The following is a 24,851-nucleotide window of genomic DNA, read 5'->3' as shown; positions in this document are numbered from 1 at the left end:
AGAGATATTTGAAAAATGCCAAATATTGGCACAAGTTGTTGGTCAATAAGTATATTGCCTGACCGTTAAAATAATTAAAGGTAAAAATAAATTTTTTTAAAGCCTGATAAGTCCATGTCTAGAACATATAGAAAAAAAAGTTTGATATTTTTGCTGCTTTTCAGACAAACTCATGCTAATAGAAGAATATGCAACAATTTTCTTTTTCTCTTTGTTGAGAATAATAAGAAAATAAAGTCTAATAATTAGGAAAGATTTCAGGCAAACCATAAATGTGCATTGGCCCAGAAACACCTGTGCATCTCCAATAATAACTTAATCTAATATGTTCTTTCAAAGGGTCAGGGTTAAGCTTCAACACCCAGTGGGGAGTCTGCAGGATCACTGACTGGGAGAATTGGGAAAAAAGCCAACAAATAAAGGCACTGTTTCCAAATCTGGCTCTGAAAAATTTTGAGAAAAATATCAACCTCGATTTGGTTTTTGGAGGACAATAAGATCCATCAAACAGGATTGAGATGTTAGCTTTTTACTAGAGGAATGATTGAAACATGACAATATTTCTCGTTGAGGTGACTGGTATCTCATGAGCACCTGCTAGTTGCAGTCATCATGGTAGAGCTGCAATAGAAGATGCTTCAAATACTCTTAAATCTGTTGTTTGGCAGTATTTTGGGGGTTTCCAGTAGAAAAGATAAATGGCAGAGTAACAAGAAACGAGCAATTGAGTTGTTCAGTTGCTGGAGGAGACAAAGAGTTGCTGGACGTCACAATCACAGCAAACAAGCTACCAAAAGCAACTGGGAAAAGTACTGCAGAGCATGCACAGTTCAAGCACTAACCTAAGGCCTAAAGAGATAAAATGAAATCAGAAAAAGACGTCGTTTGTTGAGTTTGTGGCAAAAATCAATGAAGAGGCAGAACAAAGGCCTTTTTGCAGCATAAATTTGATCTTTGAAGTTTCTCTTAAATTTTAAAATCTGATCCCGTCTCGTCTTGAGGGTTTTATGTATCGTTACAATCCTCTCCCAGGTTTTGCTTATAAGCATCCAGGGAGGGGAAGCAATCCCAAGAGCAATATGATCTTTTAAAAGTCCTTTGAATATAGATCTAGGCTTAATTAGTCATGCAGCAAAAGAAAAAAAAATTATGCAAACACCAACTAAAACACAGCCAAGCAAATATTCGTCATAAGGAAATGGTTATCCAAGCTATGTTAGGTTAGGTGACTACTTAATCTTGCTCAGGTTACGTAAAAGCCGTGTTTTGACAAGCCCATAATAGCAAACCACTAGCCAGGGCCCGTCGCATATACAATTATATCACTTCAATAAGCCAGCCACATGGTCAACTAGTTAGCCCAGCAGCTAATCGTTGTAAGAAAACATCTAGCTGAAGTCTCGGTGGGCTTCCGCTTCTCACGGCTTCACCTCATGGCGACAACAAGGCTAACTTTACCAGCTAACGAGCTAACACAGCTTCAAAAAGCTACCAGGAGAAAGCAGCATTACCGGGTATGGCTTTACTTCACTGCATAGCCAACAGGTTAATTAGCTCACCACCTGTTTTAACGAGCAGCGAAGCTTTCACAGTTGAAGAAAGAAACAAACAAAAAAAAAATACGCCCTGTTGCTATAAGAGTATTGCTAATAACTTGAAGCTATGCTAAGTAACGTCGTTCGTTTCGGCTAACTGTAACTTTAGCTAGGTTAGCAGTTTGTGCCCTACAACGTTTACAACCAGTGTCCCTCCGGTGTATCCTCAAACCGGGACTGTCTACTAGGAAAACACCGGGGCTGAAGGCAGGCCTGCAGGCCGCTAAGATGGAAATAAATAACAGGCGATACTGACCAGAAACCCGGCTCAATATATTACACACAGCTACAGCCGACAAGATGTCTCGCTGTCGAACTACTGTTCGGATTCAGGGCTGTGTGTAATTCTTGAACTTTAGTAGAACAAATTAAAGGAAATATATATATATATATATATATACAAAAACCCGAGCCAACAAGCCCACAGACAATAAACGAGAGGGTGAATTTACCTGTTTCTTTTCCACTCTGACACTACGGAGAACTGCGTCACGTGGTTTTTCACAGAGCCGCTTCGAGGAAACAGGCGCCACACCACGTGATCACTTTCGGATATGTTTAGTTAAATATCATCAACTGAGTTGTGACACGCTGAAGATGTTGGTGCACAACACAGGAGGCGACAGGGTGGAAGAAACAAACTGCAGCTGGTATGTGTCCTCCTCACTGAGGAAATCAAAAACAATTCCCAGATTACTGCTCCACAGATGAAAAACAATTAAAGAAACAATTAAAAAAGAAACTAACTCATCTTTTTGGAGAGTACTTATGTCTCATTGTTATTATGTATTGGTAAAGTATGCAGTATATGTTTAAAAATGGAGGACTTATTAGATAGATACAAAATGTATTTCAAACTCAAGGTCCAAGTAATCAATCAATCAATCAATCAATCTTTATTTCAGACACAAAAGAGGTCCATAGTAAAACAAAAAGAAAGGAAAAAAAAAAAAAAAAAAGAAACATGACAGTCACTGAGCCACAAATAAATGATGACGCCAATGTTTCCACAATCTTGAGAAAAATCTCACTGTACTAAAAACAGGGTTTACTAAAATTGCTATTATATTATTGTATGACACGGGTAATCTACACATACATTTATACATGAGATTCCTGAGCGCAGCTGCACATGTGGGAACAGCGTTATGTGCAAACATGTGGCTGGCACTGCTCCATCTAGGCACTTTGAGTAAGAGCCTCAGGCCATCATTGTATGCCACATAAAGTTTGTGCAGGCTACTTTTTTTATATCTTCGCCATAGATGGGCTGTGTAAAATGAAGTACAAAAAACTTTAAAAAGAGCTACCTTCACAGAGGATGAACACATACCAAACTTTCTGATCAAAATATTAGCCTGTGCATACATCATGCAATACTGCCTACAAATGTCACGATCATCAGATAGGTCATCAGTTATGTAATGTCCCAGATATTTAATTTCATTGCATATATTGAGGACAATGCCAGATAAAGAGAAGTCAGGGGTTTTCAGATGCTTATCTGCTCTACTTCTAACAATCATGACATTGCTTTTCTTAGCGTTATATTTGACATCAAAATCACATCCATATTGGGAGCAGACCCTTAGTAATTGTTGAAGGCCAGCACTATATGGGCATAAGATTACCAAATCATCCGCATACATTATGTGATTGATTGTGCGGTCACCAACTACACAGCCTGTTTTACAACAATTCAGGCGCTTTGATAGTTCATCCATATAGATGTTAAAAAGGTAAGGGGACAATATACTTCCCTGCCTTACTCCATTACCAACATTAAACGAGTCAGACAATGAGTTACCCCATTTGACATACATTAGTTGATGACCATACCAATAGACCATTATTCTAATTAGATATTTGGGTACACCTCTGCTTTCTAACTTGCAGAACAATTTTTGATGATTCACGCGATCAAATGCTTTAGAAGCATCAATAAAACACATAAATACTGTGGTGTTGCGCAAATTATACAAATCTAAAATCTCCTGTAGCACAAAAATACACATGTCTGTACCATGTTTGGGTTTAAAACCGAATTGATTATCAGAGGTCAAAAGAAACTCTTCCAGCCTATTTAGAAGGACTCTTTCAAAAACTTTCGACAAACTACTGGCTAAAGCTATGGGTCGGTAATTCTCCAAGGAGCTAATCTTACCCGCTTTGTCTTTAATAATGGGTACCAGAATGACAGATAACATTGATTTAGGTAGCAGACCATGTACTAGACAGCCAGTGAAACACATAGAGAGTAATGCACAGAGTTTTTTACTTGCATTTTTCAAATGCTCAGTGGATATGTTATCCATCCCACAGGCCTTATTGTCTTTCAGTGTCATAATTATATGATATATTTCTTGTGGGGATACAATCACATTCTCATTACTGTGAATGCTTCCTATGTCAGAAATGTCACTTTTGACACAATTAAACAGCGCACTGTAGTGCTCTTTCCATAACTGAGTGATTTCTTTTACACCAGTAACACCATCAATAGTAGATGGAAGTGACGTTTTACAGTTATTTACTTTCTTTATTTCTTTCCAAAAGTCCTTAACATTATTATTTCCTAACTTTCTAGCAAGAGAGTCAGACCTCATAGTATTTTCACGTCTCCTTATGAATCTTAAAAAATGTTTAAAATTAGCATTTGCTTGTTTTTTGTATTCAAACAAGGGGCCATGTCTCTGTTTACCTGCATCGACCCATGCTTTAAGAGCCCTTCTGGCCTCTGCATGATGTTCTTTTACATAGTCGTTCCAACCCGGCTTGGTGCTATGCAAGATGGTTTTATGCAGTGGCTTGCTTGAGAAACAAAGTAAAGTAAAACAAAAGCAACAAAAATAACAACCAAACAGATGCACAAATCTACAATCAGTTATTATAATAGCTGTTATTGACAAAATGAAAGTTGCCCCAAATAATAACAGGGTACATCTAATCTGGAAAAGTACAACAGTCAGGAATTTTAAGCATTGCCAGGTGTGAATAAGTAGGAGAAAAGGAAAATCCTGCAATGTGGGGTTCCCAATATGCCTAACATATTTGTACATTTATAATTTAAATATTTTTATTTCCAAACTTGTTATTGTCAAGGTGTCGTATCAATTCATCCTTCAATGTTTTTATAATAATCATTATTATTAGCCGTGGCATTATTATGTAACAGTTTACATGATGCAGCAGTTGCAGTGTTACCGTTGTAAATTGTTACATATATAATACCACCACTATTATTATTATTATTATTAACAATAATAATAATAATAATAATAATAATAATGACAACTCAATATGCATTTTAAAAAATGCTTTAAGTGTATGCTAAAGTAAAATTTGATTTCTATAATATCTCTATTGTTTTTTGAGAAACCTTTGAAGGTCTACATGGAAGACTGTCAAATAAATAGATAATAATACCAGAGGTTTTGGAAAAATCTGAAAGTCTGATGTGAAGAAGTTATTTGAACTTTGTCCAAAGCTTTGTACTCAGAGATGAATCAAATAGTTTCCTTGATGTTTTATTTGTGTGCTGCCTTCACCTCCACTCCTCACCAGGAGGGGGCAGCACTGCACCATCCTGTGTTGCGCACTAGTTGTCATCCTGTCAGTTCAAAGCCAGCTCAAGGTAAAACTGGTACTGGAGGTAAACACTATAAAAAGGGGCGATTATGTTATTGCGGTATAATAATTTTTTTTATAGAAGAATTATTCAAGTACAGACATGTAATAAAGCGGTTTATACTGCGTTGGTCGGCTTAGGCTTTTTATTGAACGTACCTTTAGCTACCGAGCTAATGTAGCCGCAATCGTTGAATTTATTGAAGTTTACAGACAGAATGGCAGATTCGTCGCCTCTGTCCGGGGTCAATGTTGTTTTGGTCATGGCTTATGGCAGCTTGGTGAGTCGCTTACCGTATCTAGGGAACATTATAATAAACGGTTGTGTAATATTGTTCAACTTTAAAGCTTTGTCTGGCTTTGAGCGCAGGTGTTCGTGCTGCTGTTTATTTTCGTGAAAAGGCAAATCATGCGGTTTGCGATGAGATCCCGCCGTGGACCGCACGCACCTATTGGCCACAATGCACCGAAGGTAGCTGTACTTTTCTCACCTTTAGGATCTGGTACCTCTGACTTGATCACTTACACACGAATCTATTGACAGGGTTTGAGGGAAAACATCGACTCCAAGCTTTCTAAGGTCCAGGAGATCTGCTTCGAACCTCGGCTCCTATCAGAAGGGGATGACCGACTCAGGAGGGGATCGCAGATGAGTCAGTCATATTTTTTTTGCTTCCTTTATCACTCTGCAAAATTGTTATTTTCCAGTTTTAATGTAACAAACCCACTCTCTCCCTCCAAGGTTGCTACAACTATATGTACCGAATGAAAGCCCTAGATGCTATTCGCGACTCAGGTGAGTTTGAACATTTAGTTTCTGCTGGTGGTTAAGATTAAAGCAATATTATCATCATTCTCTCTACAACCAGTGTCAGAAATCCCCTTAAATTATTTATTCCTGGGGCAAGGCAGCAGTACAAACTTATTTTCACATGAAAACCTGCAAAAAAAAAACCCCTAGAACATTCTGTTACATATCAAGTCATCAATGTCAGAACTAAAATACCAGTATTTTAGATCTATATCTTAACATCTTCACTCCTATTTTAAATAATTTTTCAACTATTCAACTCAACCTTATAGTTAAAGCTGGCAGGTGGATAACTGAGCAAATTAATCTTTGGAGGCATGTCTTTTAGAAGCACATCTGACCCTACAGTCTCTTTGCCAATCAAAGTGCTGCATGCAGACGTCAAAGAATGGTCAGCTGAAATAATCTCCAGATCCACATGGGTGTAAGAAATTGCTATTTCAGCTTACTAGTGGATAAAAGTCGCAGGCCCAAAGAAGTTAGCAGGATTCTGATCTTAAGTCAAGAAAAATATGATAAATGCAAAAAGAAAACATATTACCCAAACCCAGGTCCCTCCAGACTTATTCCTTAAAGTAAAATCGTTATTTATTGCAGTAGTATAGAATAGAATAGAATTCAACTTTATTGTCATTGCACTGTCACAAGTACAAGCAACGAGATGTAGTTTGCATCTATCCAGAAGTGCTCTACGAGATATAAATATTTATTTACAGATAGTGTCACACAACCTTTACCTTGAGTACATTTATTCTGGAGAGGAGGTAGAAACTATACTTGGAAATATTTCTGTTTTCAGCAAAATCTTGTGCTAAAATTATTTGTATCCCTGCTGTTAATATTTGAACTACCCCATTTTTGCCAGTATGGCAGCACATCTTATATAAAGAGTTAACCTACTGAAGGACCAAATGACTATCCAGTTTCAGTTCTACAAATAAATTAATGTCTTTATATTTCAAAGCAGATTAGCAAAACAAATTGATTATTATGTGTGAATTTTAGGAAACACTAAGCTCCTGCTTTCATGTAAATAAAAAGGACATAATTATGATTATTCACACAAACATAGCACAATCAGATAAAGAATTGTTAACATCAACAGAAATGATAAAAGTGGTGACATAATGAATGAAGAGCATTGGGGTTCATCATACCTTTTGAAGAGAAACAAGTTCATAGCATCTCAGATCCTCCACGCTTCTCAACGGTGTGCATGAGGTGCTGCTATATACTTTACAAACCGCAGAAACAAAATACATTTATTTTCAAACCTCAGAGACAGAAGTTTAGAATGTGACTTTAGTTAAGATCAATAAACATGATCAGTCTCATCCCTGTTCAGACTGTGTGTGCTTTGTCTAAGAGGAAAAATCACTACCACACTTTAAAGCACGACCCTAACAGAGCGCTCTTTGTTTTGTTTTGTTGTGCTGCTAATAACTTTGCACTTTTTTTTTTTAAGTACAGCATTGATTTAGTCAAACTGACAGAGCAGTCGTTAATTTTTTAACAGGTTCATTTCTTCAATCTTTTGGTTTTCCTGTTTAGGGATTCCTGTTCAGGAGATAAGCGGCACTCCAAGCGCATTTACTGGCCGCAGCTTCAGGAACTGGCTGGTGGAGTTACGCAATTCCCACTCTTTGATCAAGAGCAGCCGCAGCGCACTCATCGATCGCTTGCTTGAAGGCTACGACAGCGCTCGCCATGGAACTGGGGTAGGCGAAGGAGCGGTTATATTAACCACCTTTAGCTAAAAGTGGAGGGAAGCTTGCTAACTTTCCTCTTGCTGTGTGTGTCAGGTGTTTGGCGAGGCAGAGTTTCTGGAGTACCGACAAGCTCTCGATGAACTGGTTGACGTGTAAGTGCTGCCGTGCCGGTCCAAACTTGAAAACTATTAAGTTTAGTAACAATGTTGAAACGAGTACTTTAGATCACATTATTCATGCTGACAGGGGGAGAATTGAACAGCTTCCCAACAGTGTTTAGGGCAAGTTCTGATCTCTTCACCTCACCAGATATCTGGTGAAGTTCCACCTCCATATGTGGAACTAATTTGGATACATATCTTGTTTTCAAACAAGTCTTTAGTCTGAACGGTCATGTTGCATTTTGTGCAGCTTTTATATCATTAATGTGACACTTGCCTCATAATTCTGCTCCAGAAAAAGACGGACATGGTAAATCTGATGAATTTGAAGTGTATCACATCACAATCCCATCACTCCTGGCTCTGACTACACATCCAAACAGACTTCTCTACAGAAGTTGCAGTGAATGCTCCACAAAAAGCCGTCGCTATTAGTTGTGCTTTTTTTTTCTCTTTTTAAAACAACAATCTGTAAGCAAAGTGCTGCTGTGACCTCAACATTTTTCTTCTGTGCATGTGGGTCATTTTGGGAATGTAAACACTTTACCAGAAGTCTTGTTGCAGTCGGGTTTAATTAGTACTATGAATGGAAACGCAACAAAACAAAAACAAGATAAAGATGTGCGAACATAGCCTAAAAACTGCTAGAAAATTGTTTTTTGGGGGGGTTTTTTTTGCATCCATTTAAGTTTAATATCACTTAGAGCTGCATAAGGACAGTTTTACAGACAGTCGTCCCTCTCTCCTCTCCTCCAGAGTGAAGGCCTACTCCAGCAGCACCAGTTTGGACCAGCAGCACCAGTCTGCAGCCAAAGACCTAACGGGCTCCCCAGTTCGCGGCACTCCCTCCACCATCCAGGTCACCTACCTGCCCTCCACGGGTCAGCGCAGCAAGAGGCCCAAACACTTTCTGGAGCTCAAAAGCTTCAAAGATAACTACAACACACTGGAGAGCACGCTGTGAAACTAAGACACTCAAAAGGAAAACCTGTGACTGCGCGTTTCTAGGTTGCATTTTAAAGTTCTCAACGAAAACTGGGACTATACCAGGTATCGCCTTTATGTGCACACACTTCAGAAATGTTTGCAAACTTTGGACCTAATGGGTATTTAGGCCCAACCTGCTATAGATTTCATTTTAAATTATTTGACATTTCTTTTCAAAAGCCCAAATGTGAATTTAAATATTAAGTTTTTTTAAAAAAATTTGTTTGTACAGATGTGAAATATTTAATTTATAACTTATTGATGCTGCTTGGTTTGTATTTATCTGAGATGTGTTTCTATGTGATTTAAAGATGGAAAGGAATAAAAGCAACCATACATCCAATTCAGTTCCTGTTCTTCATAGAACCACTAGGTGGCAGTATAACACAATTAAACCCGTAAGAAACAAAGCACCAACAGCATTCAGGTTATCCTGTTTTTTTATTTTATTTAGGTTTAAATAAAAGTGGAGAAAAACTGCAACAAAATGTCTAACTTTGTGATAGCTATCTACAGCTTTTACAGAAATACAACAAAAATATTGACAGAAGTTGAAGAAAAATACAAAACAATGTTAAATACTCATTATTAAATATGACTAGCAGAAGTTAAGCCTGGACACAGAGCATGTTCAAGCAATACTTTGCAGATTGGAAAGTAATATAGCTTAGAGAATATTTGGAGTATAAATCCAGAGTTTTATTACATTAAATGTATTTTTTTTCTTCACAAATGACCCACTTAATGTAAGAGAAACATATTCTGACACAGTAACAAAGTCTGTACAACGCACTGAGGAATTTAACTGTGACCTTTAAGGAAGCTGGTCACTCATAAAAATGTGCTAAAACCATCAGAATATTGACTATTTTCTCATTTAACCCAGAATTAGTTTCCTATGAGTTTAGCTTCTAACTTGACCTATAAAGCTGCTTATTATTTTACATGAGATGCAGCTTGAAGTTCTTTGAACATTTTCCACTATATCCTGAAGGCTCCCCTGTCAAAGTACAAACTGCACAGACTTGTGCCCGTGTGCATCAAGAAATCTTTTAACTGCTTTTGAGGAGTTTATCATGTTGCCCCATTTGTTTTTGACATGCAACAAATATCCTGCATGTGAAAAAGCCACAAAAATGAGGTCTGTTAAATACCCATCACTGCAGATCTACATATAAATATCTGTGTACATATATATTAACAGAGGATAAGTAAAACGTATTTACACATTTGTTCTAGATCATTTCCGTGGATGCTGCTCAGGATTTGATCTCTATGACTTTGATGAAAGGCAGTACTTTGTTGGTCGGGGATGTTGGAATGAAAGGTTTGCTGCAAAAGAACAAAACAGTGAGCTGATGTAGCCTTGATGATGAGTAGCAAAGGAAATTGGGCGGCGTCTCCTCACCTGTAAACAATTTCCGGCTTGTTTTCTGTGGACAGAGCAGGAGGGTCCCGTCCTGCCAGGAAGTGCTCCATGTGGTCGTGCAGTTCCTTGTTCTGCAAGCAGAAACAAGTGAAAAGCATTTACTTTCATTCTTGTATTATGTGCTGTTTTTTTTAACACCACTACCTTTTACAGAAATTCTGATGATCAGCTTTTTGCAAAAACCTGTAGTTTCATAAACACATGTATCCATATAAAGCTTTGACTACTTAAGAGAATAAACTGACCTGAATTGTACAATCTGTATGTAAATATAGGCATGAAGAGGTTTGCAGCTCTTTATAAAACCATTTGTACCCCCTTTAACTCACATTCTGTCATTAAAATCACAATGTTAGAGTATGTTACTAGGATTTTATGCTTTACGTGAGTCTTGGTGCAAACGTTGGTTTGGGCAGTAATCAGTAGCTGTGTTTTCTTAGACCATATAATTGTGCAATTTGACATTTCGTAAATAAATTCGCTTAATGGGAAAATGTATTTTGCTAAAACATTTTGGTGGCAGTATGAGGTGGTTTTTTATTGGCCATATTGAAACCGATTTATTTCGCAAAACTGCAATGGAAACACTTTTTTCACATCACACGAGTCACATGATTGACAACCAGATGTTGCCGCTGGCACAAACCACCAAGAAGAAGAGACAGGAAGTAGATGTAGCATGATAGCGCAACATGGTTTTTAATGATTTATCACATAATTTATTCATGTGTGACTTTAGTTGCCTTTCTTATTTAATGGAAACACCGCAACTGCAAAATGGTTTTTTTTTGGTTTTTTTACATTAGCAGCATATTGACAAAGTTTTGTGCACTTTTGTAATAGAAATGCAGATTACAACATGTGGAAAGCCTGACACACTTAGTTATTAGCCTGACCCCGCATTAAACTTCTCCACAACATCTGCTGGTTTTTATGACAATACATATTTGTTGTTTTAACAAAGTAACAATGGACTATTGAGTGATTAGTGAGTTAAATTGGGGGTATCGGTGTAAAGGGGCAAAATGAGATTTGTGGTTCTAACGTCAGAAATTGTGAAGCAGTCAAAGGTATAGAAAGGCTGTTTGTAAAGAAACTTCAGTCATAGTAATGGCTACTTTAAAAGGTGAACAAGCCCTTTGGAGTGTCAGTGGTTTTCCTTTTGACCTTTGATCTACTCACCTCAGCTTCCAGGAAAGCGACCTTCTCCTCCAGATCCATGATGACCCGATCCTTCTCTTGAAGTATTGTCCGTGAGTTCTGCAGCTGTGATATGAGCCAAAACACACAAAAACTGTAATATTCAGAAAAAAGCACAAATCCCTCCTGCATCAACTCTGTCTCATTTCCTCATTGCTGGCGTCTTCTTTGTCTCTGTGCGCACAATCAGCAGAGGTGGGAAGAGGAACCAAAAATTATACTCAAGAGCAGCACTAGCTCAGCATATTATTACTCAAATAAAAGTAAAAAGTAGTTGTCAAAGAAATCACTCAAGAAAGAGTGAAAAAGTAAAAAGGCAACTCAAGTGTTGAGTTACTGATCAAATCATCAATCATTTAATATTTAAAAATTACCTCATCAGATGAAAAAAAAGGTAAAGCTATGTGGAAATGTTGGTATTTTAATGTCAAAATGAAAATAATTGATATAGATATAACTATAAAATAAAAAAAACATTCACCCAATCAATTTCTTTCAATATAAAACTTGTGAAACTTTAAGAAAACTGCAGGTTTGTGTGAAGTATTGCTTAAAACAAGTTTGTTCTGCATTCAGTAAAGTTACTCACAGTGGGTAGAATATCTAGAAATTTTACTCAAGTAAAAGTAGTGATACTTAATAATGAAGTTAATAAAGTAAAAGTAAAAAGTACAGCGTTGTAAAAATACTCCTATACGTAATTCTTTCCCCAAAAAGTGACTCAAGTAAATGTAACTGAGTAAATATAACTAACTATCCAACTCTGACTATCAGGCAACCTTGATGCATGCGTAAATACCTGCTCAATCATGAGGCGGAGCTTCCTCTGATGACTCTTTATCATGTCGTCAAGGTGATGAATCTTTTCCTTTAGCAAAGCCACTTGTTTCTTGAGCTCTGTGCACCTGCAGACGACATGATAAAAACTGATTGGAAACAACAAAACAACCATCTGCAAGTTTTCTCTGTCGAATCGCTACCCGAGTTTCCAACGAAAGTTACAACCTGATGATAAAAAGTAAATTCCTACCTTTCCTCGTTCTCTGCTCCTTCCTTACTGTCCTCTTTAACTTGCAGCAGCTCCGCCTCCCTCGCCTCCATCTTGTCTTTGAGGAGGCCGCTCTCGATCCTCATGCTCTCCAGCAGCCTCTGCAGCTCCTCCACCAGTTGACCCTTTTCCTCCGACTGCAGCTCCACCGCCTGCAGACGGTCTGACTGCTCAGCCAGCTGGATGCGATACTCGTTCGACTCGGCCTGCAAGATGATGAACAGATAGGCATTTTAACAAGGTCAGAATTTTATTTGACTGCATATATAAATAAGTTTGTATTTTCATCCATCTGGCATTAAAGGTGGAGTAGGCAACTTTAATAAAAATATATATATACATTTTTTACATATTTGTTAAAACTGTCACTATGTCGTGGTAGAATGGTATGAGAAATAATCTGTGAAAAAAAAGAGCTTCTCTCTGACTTCTTCCAATGCTAACTAGAAACAACCAATCAGAGCCAGGAGTTGTGTCTTAGAACTGTCAATCACCATCTATGTGGCGCTGCTCACCCCTCTCCAGAAGAGCTAGCAGAAGGCTATGCTCTTCTTCATTAATGCTCAGGGTAGTTAGCATAGCCACCAATGATGGCTATGTAACTGTAGCGTTAAGTCGTTTCTCCGCCATTAGCACATTGAGCAGTGAGTACATGAGGTTGATTGACAGCTCTAAGATCCTACCCCTGGCTGTGATTGGTCATTTTTGGTCGGGAGAGGAACATTTTCGTAGGAAATCAATCTTTTCACAGATTATCTGTCTCATATTACACTGTCACAACATAGGGACAGTTTTACATTTTTTATGACTTACATACTGCAGCTTTAACATCCTATATATACTTGAGTAGAATGATCTGACAAAGATGCCGATATTTAAGGGGTTAAACCTGACCTTAAGAAGCCATTCAGAGTCAGGTCTAGCAATTCAGATCACACTAAACATCCAAAACAAAACTAAAATCTCCCTTGTGTTGATTTAATATCCAGTCAAATGAAGGTGGATATAATTCAATAAAAAAAAATAAAAAAAATCAATGAGAATGAATCATGGAGAACAAATTGATGATCTGTCTTTCCACACATGAGCCTGAGTCATCTCCTAATCGATCTAATCTGAGATCCACTAAAAGCTAATGGCCTGTCTTCACATCAGCTTCTCAGGAGGGATCTGATGGATCTGTTCACTTCCTGCTGATAGAGATGTTACTTTAATGTATTGCCGTCTGAAAACAACCTATAACAGATTTAAATCTGATGGCAACCATTACTTGTGGTTTCCAAGCTTCCCATAAAGTCCACAGTCGCATTTCTAAACATGGCTGCGGCTTAAGTGCAGACTCCCGGCCAGCATTATCTCACAGTGAAGGTTTGAGAAAAAACGAAACTTTAATTTTAATTCATGTATTTGTTTGAGAAATAATCAGAAATTATGAACGCCCCTAAAAATAAGTTTAACTCTGAAACTGCTACTACTGCGCCAGTTACTCAACAGGTTGCTGCTAGGTAACCAAAGAGTGAGTGAGTTGCTAGGTAACCGAAAACTGAGGGTGTTAGTTGGTTCCACCAACTTTGCTAATCAGTGTTTTTGAAATACACTATTGTCAAAAGGTTAGTGTTTGGTTTTCTCTTATTTCCTTTTACAGGGGTCTGGGGTTGGGATGACCATGGAGGGAGGTGATTTGGTGTTTGTTTCAGCAGGATAATTAACTGAAACATTTGGACAAATTGACTCAGAAATTATTCACCAGTTAACACTTCACTGGCAGAGTTCACCAGATCTGTTTAGAGGGGACCTATTATGCAAAATTCACACTTTACAAGTTTTTATGCTTCCATTTGGATTTCAACTGGATCTAGAATCAGCCCACGAGTTTATTAAAACAACCATTTGGTTTTTTGGCAATAAGTTGATGTTTTTTGGGGTTTGGAAGATGAGCAGTTTCAAGAACTGAAAGTTATATTTACATGTTATATTTACACCCCAGAGAAACAAAGTCACATGTCACCAATCAGATGTTATAGAAACATGTTAAGATGGGATTTAAGGGGTACGAGTTGTGCAAAAAATATTTGAGTAAAAATTTTTACTTGAATTGGAAAGTTTCTTTCTAATGAGTAAACATATTAAATAATAAAAAAAACGTAAAAGAAATTTAGTATGAGATCATGTTGCTGCAATAAAATATCAGTGTATTTTAAAACGTTTTACACATTTCCCATCTGAATTCAGATATCAGATTCTATTAGGTCCCTGATATGAAACTTTTATCATATACATAAATACATTTATTAAAAGCTGCATATTTGATGCATACAAAACCTTTTCTAAAGTATTAATTTTTCCAATCTAACTTTAGTTCAGAGCACTATTAATTAGCTAAATATTAAGGTGTTAAAAAGAACGAATCACTAATATGAAGACAATTTTAAATAGATTTTGTGTTTATGGAGATAAACAGTCTCTTAAGCAAAACTACATGAAAAAATAATGTATTTAATTATTTAATGTAGATTTTTTTTGGCTCTCCAAGTTCTCCAGTTTTTTAGATTGCAGACACAAGAAGTAAATTAGATGAGTCAGTCTTTAGAGAAAACTGCCTCATATTAAACATACTGCAGCTAACAAAACAATGAGTGTGATGTAAAAAAAGACTATAATGCCGATAAGTCCATTACAAAAATGTTTGTCAAGTCTGGACAGATCTTTTACAAAAACCAATAAAGGGTGGCGCGTCGGAGTATGAGTAATGGACTCCGGTGGTAATATTAATGGATAACAGTTAAAGCAGTGTGAAAGTAGCAGAGCAGTGAGTCACAGTAGGCGAGTCGAGTTACTCATTTCCTGACCTCCAGTCTGTCCCGCTCCTCCTGGTGCTGCTTCTCCATCTCCTTCAGCTGCGCGTAGAGACGCCGCGTCGCCTCTCTGAGCTTGGCGCTGTCCTCCTGATTGTCCTCGAGCTGAGAGAGTGGACGGACAAAGAGAGACACGTTCAATCGGGTCCGATCTAACAGGAAACCGCTCTCCACATTCTTTACTGCTCCCTAGTCTTATCTCAAATGAGTTATTGTGCAACAACTACAAAACTTCACTATTGTCGTTAGAGAGGCAGTATTATGTAAAAATTGACTTTTTTTATAATGTTATTCCCTCATCAAAAACACACCTGGAGTGTTGCCTTGATTCTTTCTTGCATGTTTGAGAAATCCTTTTATCTCCTCTTTAGAGCTGCAGTTTGCAAGTTAGTAAGCAACAGAGGCCCAATTTCATGGCAAAGCCTAATTTATTTCAAGTCATATTTGATATATATATATATATAGTGTTTCTGCAACAACTTAAGGTAACATAGTTACTTGGTTATGCTATAAAATGGCACTATGTGCCTAGAAAACACATAATAATGCCCCTTTAATATTGCAAAAACGAGTTAAGAATAATCAATGAAGTTGGTTATTTGGATCATACAAACTGTTCAAATTTGCTGACATAGCGGAATTACAAACAGCCATTATTAAGTTTAAAGCCAAATGGTAAATTATTACCATAAGACATTCAACAAATTTTCTTCTAAAAAGGAATGACTCTTTAATTTAAGGAGAAAATGTGAATTTAAGACTGAGGTTGAAACGATTAATCGGGTTAATCATGATTAATTAGTTACTGAAATAGTTATCAACTAATTTTGTAACTGATTAATCAATAACTGGAGTACACAGACTCAAAAAAAGCATTTGGTGAAAAACAGTCAGAGCAGTATCTAAGCCAAAACTGTACAAAACATATGCATTTAAAATGAAAAACTTTTTTCTGTAAACATGTTTTACCCAGAAATTTCCTGTTAAGTATCATTTGCTATCCAATTGTTCACCCAAAAAGTAAACAGATTAATAGACAGTATTTTTTAGTTCCAGATGGATCCTTTGCTACAAACAATCAAAGATACACTGAAGAAATTTTATGTTATTGAATTTTAGGTGATAAAATGTGGCTTTTCTCATTTAGAAAAGGAACTGGATTATTTGTTTATGTGCATCTTTTAAAGTATTTCTAAGACTGTGTGAAGAAAACAGTGTTTAAATTAGGTAATTTCTTTCATCCGATTAATCAATAAATTGTCAGAATAACTGATAGGATAATCAGTTACTAACATAATTGTTAGCGGCAGCCTTATTACTAATACTAAAAGAAAGACCAAATTCAAATTGGTCTTTCAAACCAAATTAACATAAATAGTAATTTATTGGTTGATAGTACTAAAAGTTTACTGTTCTACCTCTTCATTGAATGTACAAATACTCTCTGCTGTTCTTCTTCTGCTTGGTTTTGTTTTAAATGCATTTTCTTTGTATACAATTTGTTTATTCTTTTATTACAATGTATAACAGAATAAACAATGCATAATATATTCAGTAAAGTCAAACACAAGCCTGAATGGGTGAGATAAAGCAGGTCTAGACTTAGGAAATAGCAGCTTTTAAACAATCTAAATATAATCTTTTATCTTTAAACGTTCGCTTTAGTGAGCAGAATAATTACACTTTCCACTTTGCTCCCTGCACAGTTATATAATCAGACTACTCAGAGAAGGAGGGCAGTGCAAACTGACACGGGTTTACCTGCCATCAACCCACACGCCCACAGTCCTGGAGATAATGGTGTGGGTTTACAGCAGCTCTTATAAAGTGCTGAATCCAGCACAATGCATGGGAAAGGCAGCAGTGGGAGCCGTTCAGAGGAGCTAAAACTTTTCTTTACACATGATGCATTTTAATCTTCTGCAACTGAAAGTGATTCGTGCCACATTTACTTATTTATTGTATATATTAGTATATAAAAAGCAACAAAGTTGATAGATGCATTAAAGCATTGAAGTAAGATGAGCTAACCTGAATGTCAAGTGAGACGTAGTTGTTGTTGTTGGTGACCGTTAGTTGGTTGTTGGGCTTGATGACTCTGAAGTCATTTTCTGGAACCTAAAACAGAAACAGAGTGACCAGATTGAAAAGGTTGTTGTCTATTTCTTATTTATTTATTTATGTAAAAAGAAAATTGAAGTTTTGGGTTTTGCTTTATTATGCAGCCAGTGAAAGCTCCATAGACGCCGGCACAGTAAAGTGAAAAAAACAACTAAACATAATTTTACAAGTTATATTTAGGCATGTTGCTACAGCAAGATTTGGAATAAGTCCCAACGAAAAATAAAAAAGAAAAAAAAGTGAAACAACTTTGCAGTCAGTTTAGCCTCTGGAACTAAAATTATTAAGAAACAGTAGAAACTTGCAGCAGTGAGTATTTTCAGTGGCCGTTGCTGCGGCTAATGCTAATTATAAAGGCCAAATCACACAGCTTAGACTGGCAAATAACAGTGAAGCTTTCACAAGTTATGGAGTTTCAAATGCCATGCAAAAGATAAAAGTGTCTTAACTGGTTATTCAATAAGCTGTTGCATGTAAAATGAGGTGCTGAGCTTCAACATAAATGTATCAAATAAATAATGTGTTTTCATTAAACAGATTAACAAAGATGAAGGGTGTAATCATACACAATTAAACCCAAAGTAACAAATACACCTGTCAAAATCAGATTTAAAATGGTTTTCAGACGATCAAGAAGATCAATGTAAAAAGTATCAATTTTGAAAACAGAGGGCAGGTAAAAATGATTATAAATAATCAAACATTTCTACCAGTCATTGACCAGTTTTCTGCATATTTTCACGGGTATTTTTGATATTTACTGTATATTTGGCGAGGAGCTCAAAGTCTGAGGTTGGAAAGTCTCGTTACCATCACCCTAATCTGTAGCTCCCTCCACAGATTCTCTGTCAGTAACAATATTAGTATTACTTCCAGTCAGAAGATGCATCTTAGTCTAATTAAAGTATTACTTTAAAACCAAATCTGTTAAGGGGAAGAGTAATTTTGGGCTTAATTGAATCTTTTTCTTCTTTCCAGCAAGAAAGAAAAGAAAGAATGCTCCTCCATTTTACAACATAACCAGGCGCCCGTGGCCTTGTCTGCAATTAGTTACGGCCCTGTTAAACTGTCAGTGGTTTTAGTTAATCTAATAAGTCTGACAGAAACTCATGCAAGAGAAAGAATGTGAAAATACTGGGATTTCTAACTACAGCAGATGATATCACGAAAGAATTCCAGGAACCTGGGAAATTTTTGGATGAACAACGATGAGGCTGAAAATCAAAACTTAATGGTTGAGGTTTGCAGGCCCACTGGCAGCAGTGAGCTGTAAACAGACATAATTCTCTAGTGAACAACATAGACTGGGGACATTTCTGTGGGAAATGCAAAAAAAATTCTCCCACACAAAGAAAAACAAAATATAAACCAGATGCAGCTCCTGAATGTTTGCTGCTACTTTCTGCTCCGGACTAATCATGCAAGACGGACGGATTAGAAATCACTTTGTGTGTCTTTGCATTACAGAAGGAAAAAGGAAATTTCCACAGGTATAACAGGGAACAACATGTTCATAGCACAGATATGTGGAGCCTCTGTAAAGTCTTACAAAACCAAACCACTCTGCACATATAACAGCAGCAGAAAATGAGTCCAGATGCTTTGCTGCTCCGCCTGCAGCTCATCTGGAAGGATTTTTAACACGTTGTGCAATGAGGACAAACAAATAACTACGCTGGAAAGAGCTGTGCAAAGTTAATATTAAATTAAGTTAAAAACAGAAACATTTAGAGCTACGAAAGTTGATCATGTTTACACAATGTGCAGAATTTAATAGCACAAAGGTTACCATACCAGCTTATGCAACCAAACTAAAAAAATATATTTGTTTTCCTCCAAGAAAAAAATTAATTTGAAAATAATTGCATTTGTTTTTTTATTTATTGACAGCTCATATCAGAAACTTTAAAGAGTTCAAGTCTTTTTTTAAAAATACATTTTTTAAGATCTTTTTCTAAATGAACTCTCTGGATTTGCTCTTTGCAACCATCTTTCCTTGCATGATTTGACTTTTGTTTCTCAGATTTCTTGTTCTTCCCCCCGATTATTTTCAATGTAATGAAGTTATATAATAAATCCAAAACTATCAGGACTCGAGTCTTAAACTTGCAAAAGAAAATCACTTTAAAAACTTGAATGTTTATTGAGAGTTCTAACCTTGTGGTTTATTTTAACATTTTCCTTTTATATTTTAGACTCTCCAACATCAAAGAACATCCACGTTTTAATGATAGACAAAAATAATTCTTTTGAAATATTTTCTTTACATTTCATCACTTTCCACTGTTGATTTGGCCGCAAATTCTTGTTCATTTTTTAATTAATTCCTCATGCATTTCTTGCCTTCACATGTTCACATCTCTTTATACATTTTTTCAGTTTCCCCCCAAATTAAGCATCGAATTCACTTGCCAGACACACAGATGCAAAGATCTAAAACAGTTGATCCTTCAGTAAGAAAGACAATATAAGACACTGAGTAAAACACGAACTGTTGGCTGATTCAGTACGCGATTTTTTTAAGAGTTAAAAGTAGTAACCTACCTTATTGAAGTTGCCGTTTTGTCTGGCAGCCATCTGCTGTCTCAAAGTCTTCAGGCAGTACCGCACCTACAAACAAAAACAAATAATGCTCTAAAAATATGTTCACTATGCACAGAAACCATAAAGGCTTTCATTTGAGCTCTACACAAGTAATTAAATGTTTTAAGCTCCAGCAGCTGAGCTCTGACCTCCTGAATCTGAGACACTTCGTCCGTCAGCATCCTGACACTCTGCACCGCCTCTGACCGAGCTCCGAGGTAAACCTTAAAACACAAAACACAACTATGAAACACACACTGGAAAAGCTCAACGATACTTTAGTTCCACTGAAGCAGAACACATACTTTAATGACTTCTACCTTTTCTTCTGTGGGAGTGATGAGTGCAGCTCTTTGTTTCTGCTCGCTGGGTTTCTGAGGCAGCACAACGGCTACGCTGCTCTCCTACACTCCATGGTGGGAAAAAGAAGAAGGAAAAAAAAGAGGTAAATTATCCCTCTGATCTCCGCCTCCGTCGTCTCAGTAAGAGATCCTGTGTTTTCCGCTCTGAGTTTGTACCTTGCTGCTGTGCCGCTCTGAGATGTATCGTACTTGATCCCGATCCTGTAAGGGAAGTCTGAGCGTCCTGCGGAGATCCTGGAATGAAAGATGAGACGATAAGAGGAGGTGGATGACTAAGTGGAGAGTTGGGGGGTGGAGGGCAAAAGATTGATGAAGGGAAAGAAGAGGAGCTCAAAATGAAAGTGGAAGGCAGAGCAGAGAGAGAGAAGGGGCGGTTTTTAAGTCATAAAACTTCCCCATCACTGAAGTTCCTCTGTGCAAGTCCTACAATCACACTCGACATCTTAGCAACCCACAGTGAGGAGACTTTTCCACTCAGGGTTTGTGGTCAGCTAGCTGGAGAAAATCTAACCAGTCCAGTGAAGCCGGGGCTAAAAATACAAAATGCTCTAAAACCCCCAGCTTAGTCACTCTAGACTCGGCTTTGTCTCCTAGGCAACAACAACAAATAACAATAAAAATGTTTGTCATGCAACGCTTCATTTGAAGTGTTTGTGAAAATACTAGTAGCAGTATTTTCAGTGAACAGACAAGAAATTCTTGATCAGTCTGTATGTTGAGGCCTGTGAGTCGATTTTATTCATATAGCAAAGCTCAGAGGTTAACAAAAAATATTTTAAACAGAAGTCTTGAAAGTTTTAAATCATCGTTAATGTAAGAGTTTGTTTCTTTTTTGGTTTTTACCAAAGACGGAATGAAAAAAAGCAAACAAATAAAAAAGTATCCTTTTGGTTTCAAGGTAATCTGACTCTTCCCTCTCCTGCTGGGAAAAAACCCCTCATCTCCACAGCATGATGCTGCCACCACCATGCCATGTGACAATTTCTGCCAACTACTCGTCGATTCTTACTCAAACTTTCATGCCCATTTTTCAAACTGCAAATTTAGTTTAGATTAAAAATACTTATCCTTGTTTTAATCATAGTTTAGAGCAGGAAAAGCAAAGTTTAGTCCATGAGAGTTAATATCCTACAACCTTTAGATGAATCCCATCTCCAACACACTTGAATCAAATAAATGGCTTATTAGCAGAGCTGCCTACTGTTTAAGGAATTGGACTATTTGTTTGATTCAAGTGTGTTGAAAGTTGGAGGATATCTCTAGAGGTTTGGACTTGGATTAAAGTAAAAAATGTGGCTAAGTGACTCCACAACCAAACTGAACCTACATTGAAATCCCATTGCAACTTTTATTTGCGCTAATTATTTATAACTAGCAAGAGGTAGTGTGGAGTGATTTTGGTTTGATTAGAGGTCTAAATCAGTGTTCATTTCTAGGATCAGTAACAAAGTGGAGAACAACAAAAATAAGTGGAAACAGGGTGCAAAGTTTTGAATATTTGTCTGCAAGAACAATTTGCATAAAGACAGGCAGCACACACTGCATACTGAGTTTAAAAGAAAGGAAAGTAGAAGACCAAAAAGTGTTGATCCAACTGTGTTTTATTGGTTATATGCACGTTTGAGTAATATATCAAGGTAAATTCCCTGAAATAAAAACAGTCACAGTCAGATACAGGACTGAAAAATACTTTTGCACCGACTGTAAATATTTTATAATATTGCAAAAATATGTTTTTCCAAACAGTTCTAATTATGTTTTTTTTAATTAATAAAAAGTTTTATTCTTATTTCTGTCATTTTGAAATTGTAATCCACATCTTTGCCATTTTTATACATCTAGTCTCTTTCTCTAAATCCTTTAGCTATAAACTGTAATTAGTTGAGGACAGATTTGTTTTTTTAGTTTTGACCACTGAGTTTACACGAGAAGAAATATTTGCCGTTTCCTCATTCATTTCAGTGGAAGTATTTTTTGTTGTTGTTCCTTTATGCAGAAATTTTCCTTCATCTTTTATAGGCGATACTGTGGAGATATCATTCCACAATCAAAGCCACTTTGTCATATTTTTCTTTCTGAGCATCGTGAAGGAATTTGCTGCTTGTTTCATTTTACAAAGGAAAGGTGTAGTAAAGTGAAGTAATGAGAGAACATTTAAATGCGCACGTAAGCGCTTCATTCATTGAGGCTGTTACAGATACGTTATTAAGATAATCAGCTTTTTGTTGCATGAAGTGAATACATTAAAGAACTCATCTTAGCTAAAGAAATAATGATGTCAGTTAAAATCCTTAAAACACTCCTGACCCTTCAGTCCCCTCTGAAAGCAAACAAATGTTTCTTTCATTGCATAATCTCTAAGAGGATAATCCATTGAAGTAAGGAAAGTATGACATCAGAGGCTTCATTTGATTTTTATTCAACTTTGGAGGTAAATCAAATCATTTGTTCTTTGTAATAGTGAGTAATAAGAAGTTTTAAGCATTTGCATGAAAGAGTAATCTCCATGATTCATGAAAATACTAAACTAATGAAGAAAACAGATGGGCAACGGTGGTACACGATGAAAACAGGAAGAGACAGAATGGCATTACATAAGTTTGAATCAGACAAAGGGGCCAAATTAACTAAAAAAAAAAGGAAATATAAGCTAGAAGAGATGGTAAAAAATAACCATCTCTTGGTTATGACAGCATATTTTGCAATGTGTGGTTAAAGGTGAGCAAATGGGATTGCTAATGTATCAGTCAAACTGCGTTTTATTTGGTATATTCCAGGAATTCAACCAAATAAATAAGAGCATATTGTATCTGCGGTCAAGTTTGTAACCTATTTTTCACTAACTTGTCTATTATTCTAGAGACGGGCTTTATTTTGATAGTGTTGGAACTATTAAATGCCTGAAAGGGCAATGTGTCCATATGCAGTACATTAAAGTATGTCAAGATAAAGCACTAAAAAGACTTTTGCACTAAACTGATTGTGCATATTTTAAAATATGGTGAAATATCAAACAGTCCTATTTATGTTTATTTAAATTAATGAAAAGTTTTATTCTTATTTGTTCTATTTTTTTAATTTGCAATCCACATCTTCACCATTTCATACACTTGTTTTGTCTCATTCTTTAGCTGCAAACTGTAAGTCACTTGCCAGATTTGTTTTCTAGTTGTGACTTTGTGTGCGAGAAGGAATACATTTGCCGTTTCCTCATTCATTTCATTGGAAGTACTTTTTTGTTGTTCCTTTGTGTTAGCTTAAAATGTACAAATTCTTGCTTTTATTTTGTCAGAATTTTATTTTTTAGATTCTGACTGTTGCATGTTCTGAGATTCAACATGTTGCATAAATCAACAGACCATCATGCATCTGCTGTTGGTTATGCAAACAGACGACTTGAATCCTCATCAGCATGTTTTTCACAGTCACTCTTATGGTATTTACTGTCTCGCAGCGTAAAATTCTTCCAGATCTAATGCAGAAATAATTGGTCACACACTGTCGCAGAAGTAAACTAAACAAGGTCGCACAGTGAATCTCTCTGCAACAAGATCTTACAAAAGTATCACAGCTTTGCTTTGATATTAATAACAAACGGCATCTATATGGAGCATTGAGAGCCATAAAGCAGCAAAAATGACTTAATACGGACTGTTACAAATGTTTTTTTTAAAACTAGTAACACCACATGTCACAAATATTTAGCCACTCCTTTCCTGGGAATAACCGCAAACTGTATCGTGCTTCCTACTTACAAAGACGTGCCATCAGGAAACTTGTTTGTGTTCTTTCATCATGCCATAATAAATCCAAAACAGAAAATACCAAGTAAAAATGATTTGGCTCTTCCTGTTAAACGCTTTAAGACGTTTAGCTTTTCAGCAGAACAGCATACTGCTTCAGATTGTTAGGATAAAGTTCACTACATTTACTGGCTCATCTTAAAAAAGCCATCACTGGATGAAACACAGGCATGTTTGTCCAAGTCATTCTTCAACACAGGAAAGAGAGGAGAACACACAGTTAATCTAAGGCAGATGTATACAGAGTGGGGGTGGGCATAAATAATATCATTTATTGTGACAAATTTCTTGTGATAATTTAGATTTATTGTTGTTCTAATAAATTCCAATGAATGCTGTTTAAAACCTCACAAAATTATGTGGATTGTTAGTTTTGATTTAGTGACATAAATCATATGACTGGTGTCGTAAGAGAAGAAGCATTTTCTAAGAATAGTATTTGTCATGCGTACTTGTTGGTAAGTGAATGTGTGAAACATTTGGCATAATTGGACCTGCTGCTACTTCTTTGGATGGTTGAGTGCCTTTAGTTAATTTAGTTGTATATATTGTTATTATTA

The 24,851-nt window shown here is 36.5% G+C and overlaps 3 protein-coding genes across 11 annotated transcripts in view; 1 reads left to right on the top strand and 2 right to left on the bottom strand.

Moving 5' to 3' along the window:
- Positions 1–2,171, bottom strand: part of ubap2l (ubiquitin associated protein 2-like) — a 32,954-nt gene extending 30,783 nt beyond the window's left edge. For all 6 annotated transcript variants that reach the window (XM_032581138.1, XM_032581142.1, XM_032581139.1 and 3 more), the window contains exon 1: positions 2,048–2,171. The gene's annotated coding sequence lies outside the window, so the exon portion shown is untranslated. The remainder of the gene's footprint in view (positions 1–2,047) is intronic.
- LOC116731422 (uncharacterized protein C1orf43 homolog) lies at positions 1,121–9,230 on the top strand. Of its 2 annotated transcripts, none has more exons than XM_032581153.1 (7): positions 1,121–1,514; positions 5,593–5,694; positions 5,767–5,875; positions 5,965–6,018; positions 7,585–7,751; positions 7,836–7,894; positions 8,660–9,230. In XM_032581153.1, the coding sequence occupies exons 1-7, from the start codon at positions 1,434–1,436 to the stop codon at positions 8,865–8,867; spliced, it is 780 nt and encodes a 259-aa protein (XP_032437044.1). In that variant the 5' UTR covers positions 1,121–1,433; the 3' UTR covers positions 8,868–9,230. The 2 variants fall into 2 exon arrangements, with proteins under 2 accessions (XP_032437044.1, XP_032437045.1); XM_032581154.1 differs by lacking the exon at positions 1,121–1,514 and adding an exon at positions 5,109–5,503.
- An 82-nt stretch (positions 9,231–9,312) lies between these two features.
- Positions 9,313–24,851, bottom strand: part of tuft1b (tuftelin 1b) — a 31,469-nt gene continuing 15,930 nt past the window's right edge. For 2 of the 3 annotated variants that reach the window (XM_032581149.1, XM_032581151.1), the window contains exons 2-12: positions 20,645–20,722; positions 20,447–20,530; positions 20,276–20,350; positions 20,088–20,153; positions 17,454–17,540; positions 15,417–15,527; positions 12,550–12,773; positions 12,319–12,424; positions 11,502–11,585; positions 10,299–10,390; positions 9,313–10,222 (exon numbers count right to left, since the gene is read on the bottom strand). In XM_032581149.1, the coding sequence (XP_032437040.1) occupies positions 10,150–10,222; positions 10,299–10,390; positions 11,502–11,585; positions 12,319–12,424; positions 12,550–12,773; positions 15,417–15,527; positions 17,454–17,540; positions 20,088–20,153; positions 20,276–20,350; positions 20,447–20,530; positions 20,645–20,722 (1,080 nt within the window). In that variant the 3' untranslated portion in view covers positions 9,313–10,149. Of the gene's footprint in view, positions 10,223–10,298; positions 10,391–11,501; positions 11,586–12,318; positions 12,425–12,549; positions 12,774–15,416; positions 15,528–17,453; positions 17,541–20,087; positions 20,154–20,275; positions 20,351–20,431; positions 20,531–20,644; positions 20,723–24,851 lie in introns of all 3 variants that reach the window. The other variant, XM_032581148.1, reaches the window with a different exon arrangement.

This window comes from Xiphophorus hellerii, chromosome 13, assembly GCF_003331165.1.
Source record: "Xiphophorus hellerii strain 12219 chromosome 13, Xiphophorus_hellerii-4.1, whole genome shotgun sequence".
NCBI classification, from domain to species: domain Eukaryota; kingdom Metazoa; phylum Chordata; class Actinopteri; order Cyprinodontiformes; family Poeciliidae; genus Xiphophorus; species Xiphophorus hellerii.
This window is presented reverse-complemented; position numbering and strand designations above follow the sequence as displayed.

What these genes read in the sequence shown, in the direction of transcription:
- LOC116731422 (XM_032581153.1), top strand. Translation starts at nt 1,434, where the DNA reads ATGGCGACAACAAGGCTAACTTTACCAGCTAACGAGCTAACACAGCTT. An exon ending in CAGGAGGGGATCGCAGATGA is followed by an intron (nt 5,876 to 5,964) that starts GTCAGTCATATT and finishes TCTCCCTCCAAG; the next exon opens with GTTGCTACAACTATATGTAC. An exon ending in CTCGATGAACTGGTTGACGT is followed by an intron (nt 7,895 to 8,659) that starts GTAAGTGCTGCC and finishes CCTCTCCTCCAG; the next exon opens with AGTGAAGGCCTACTCCAGCA.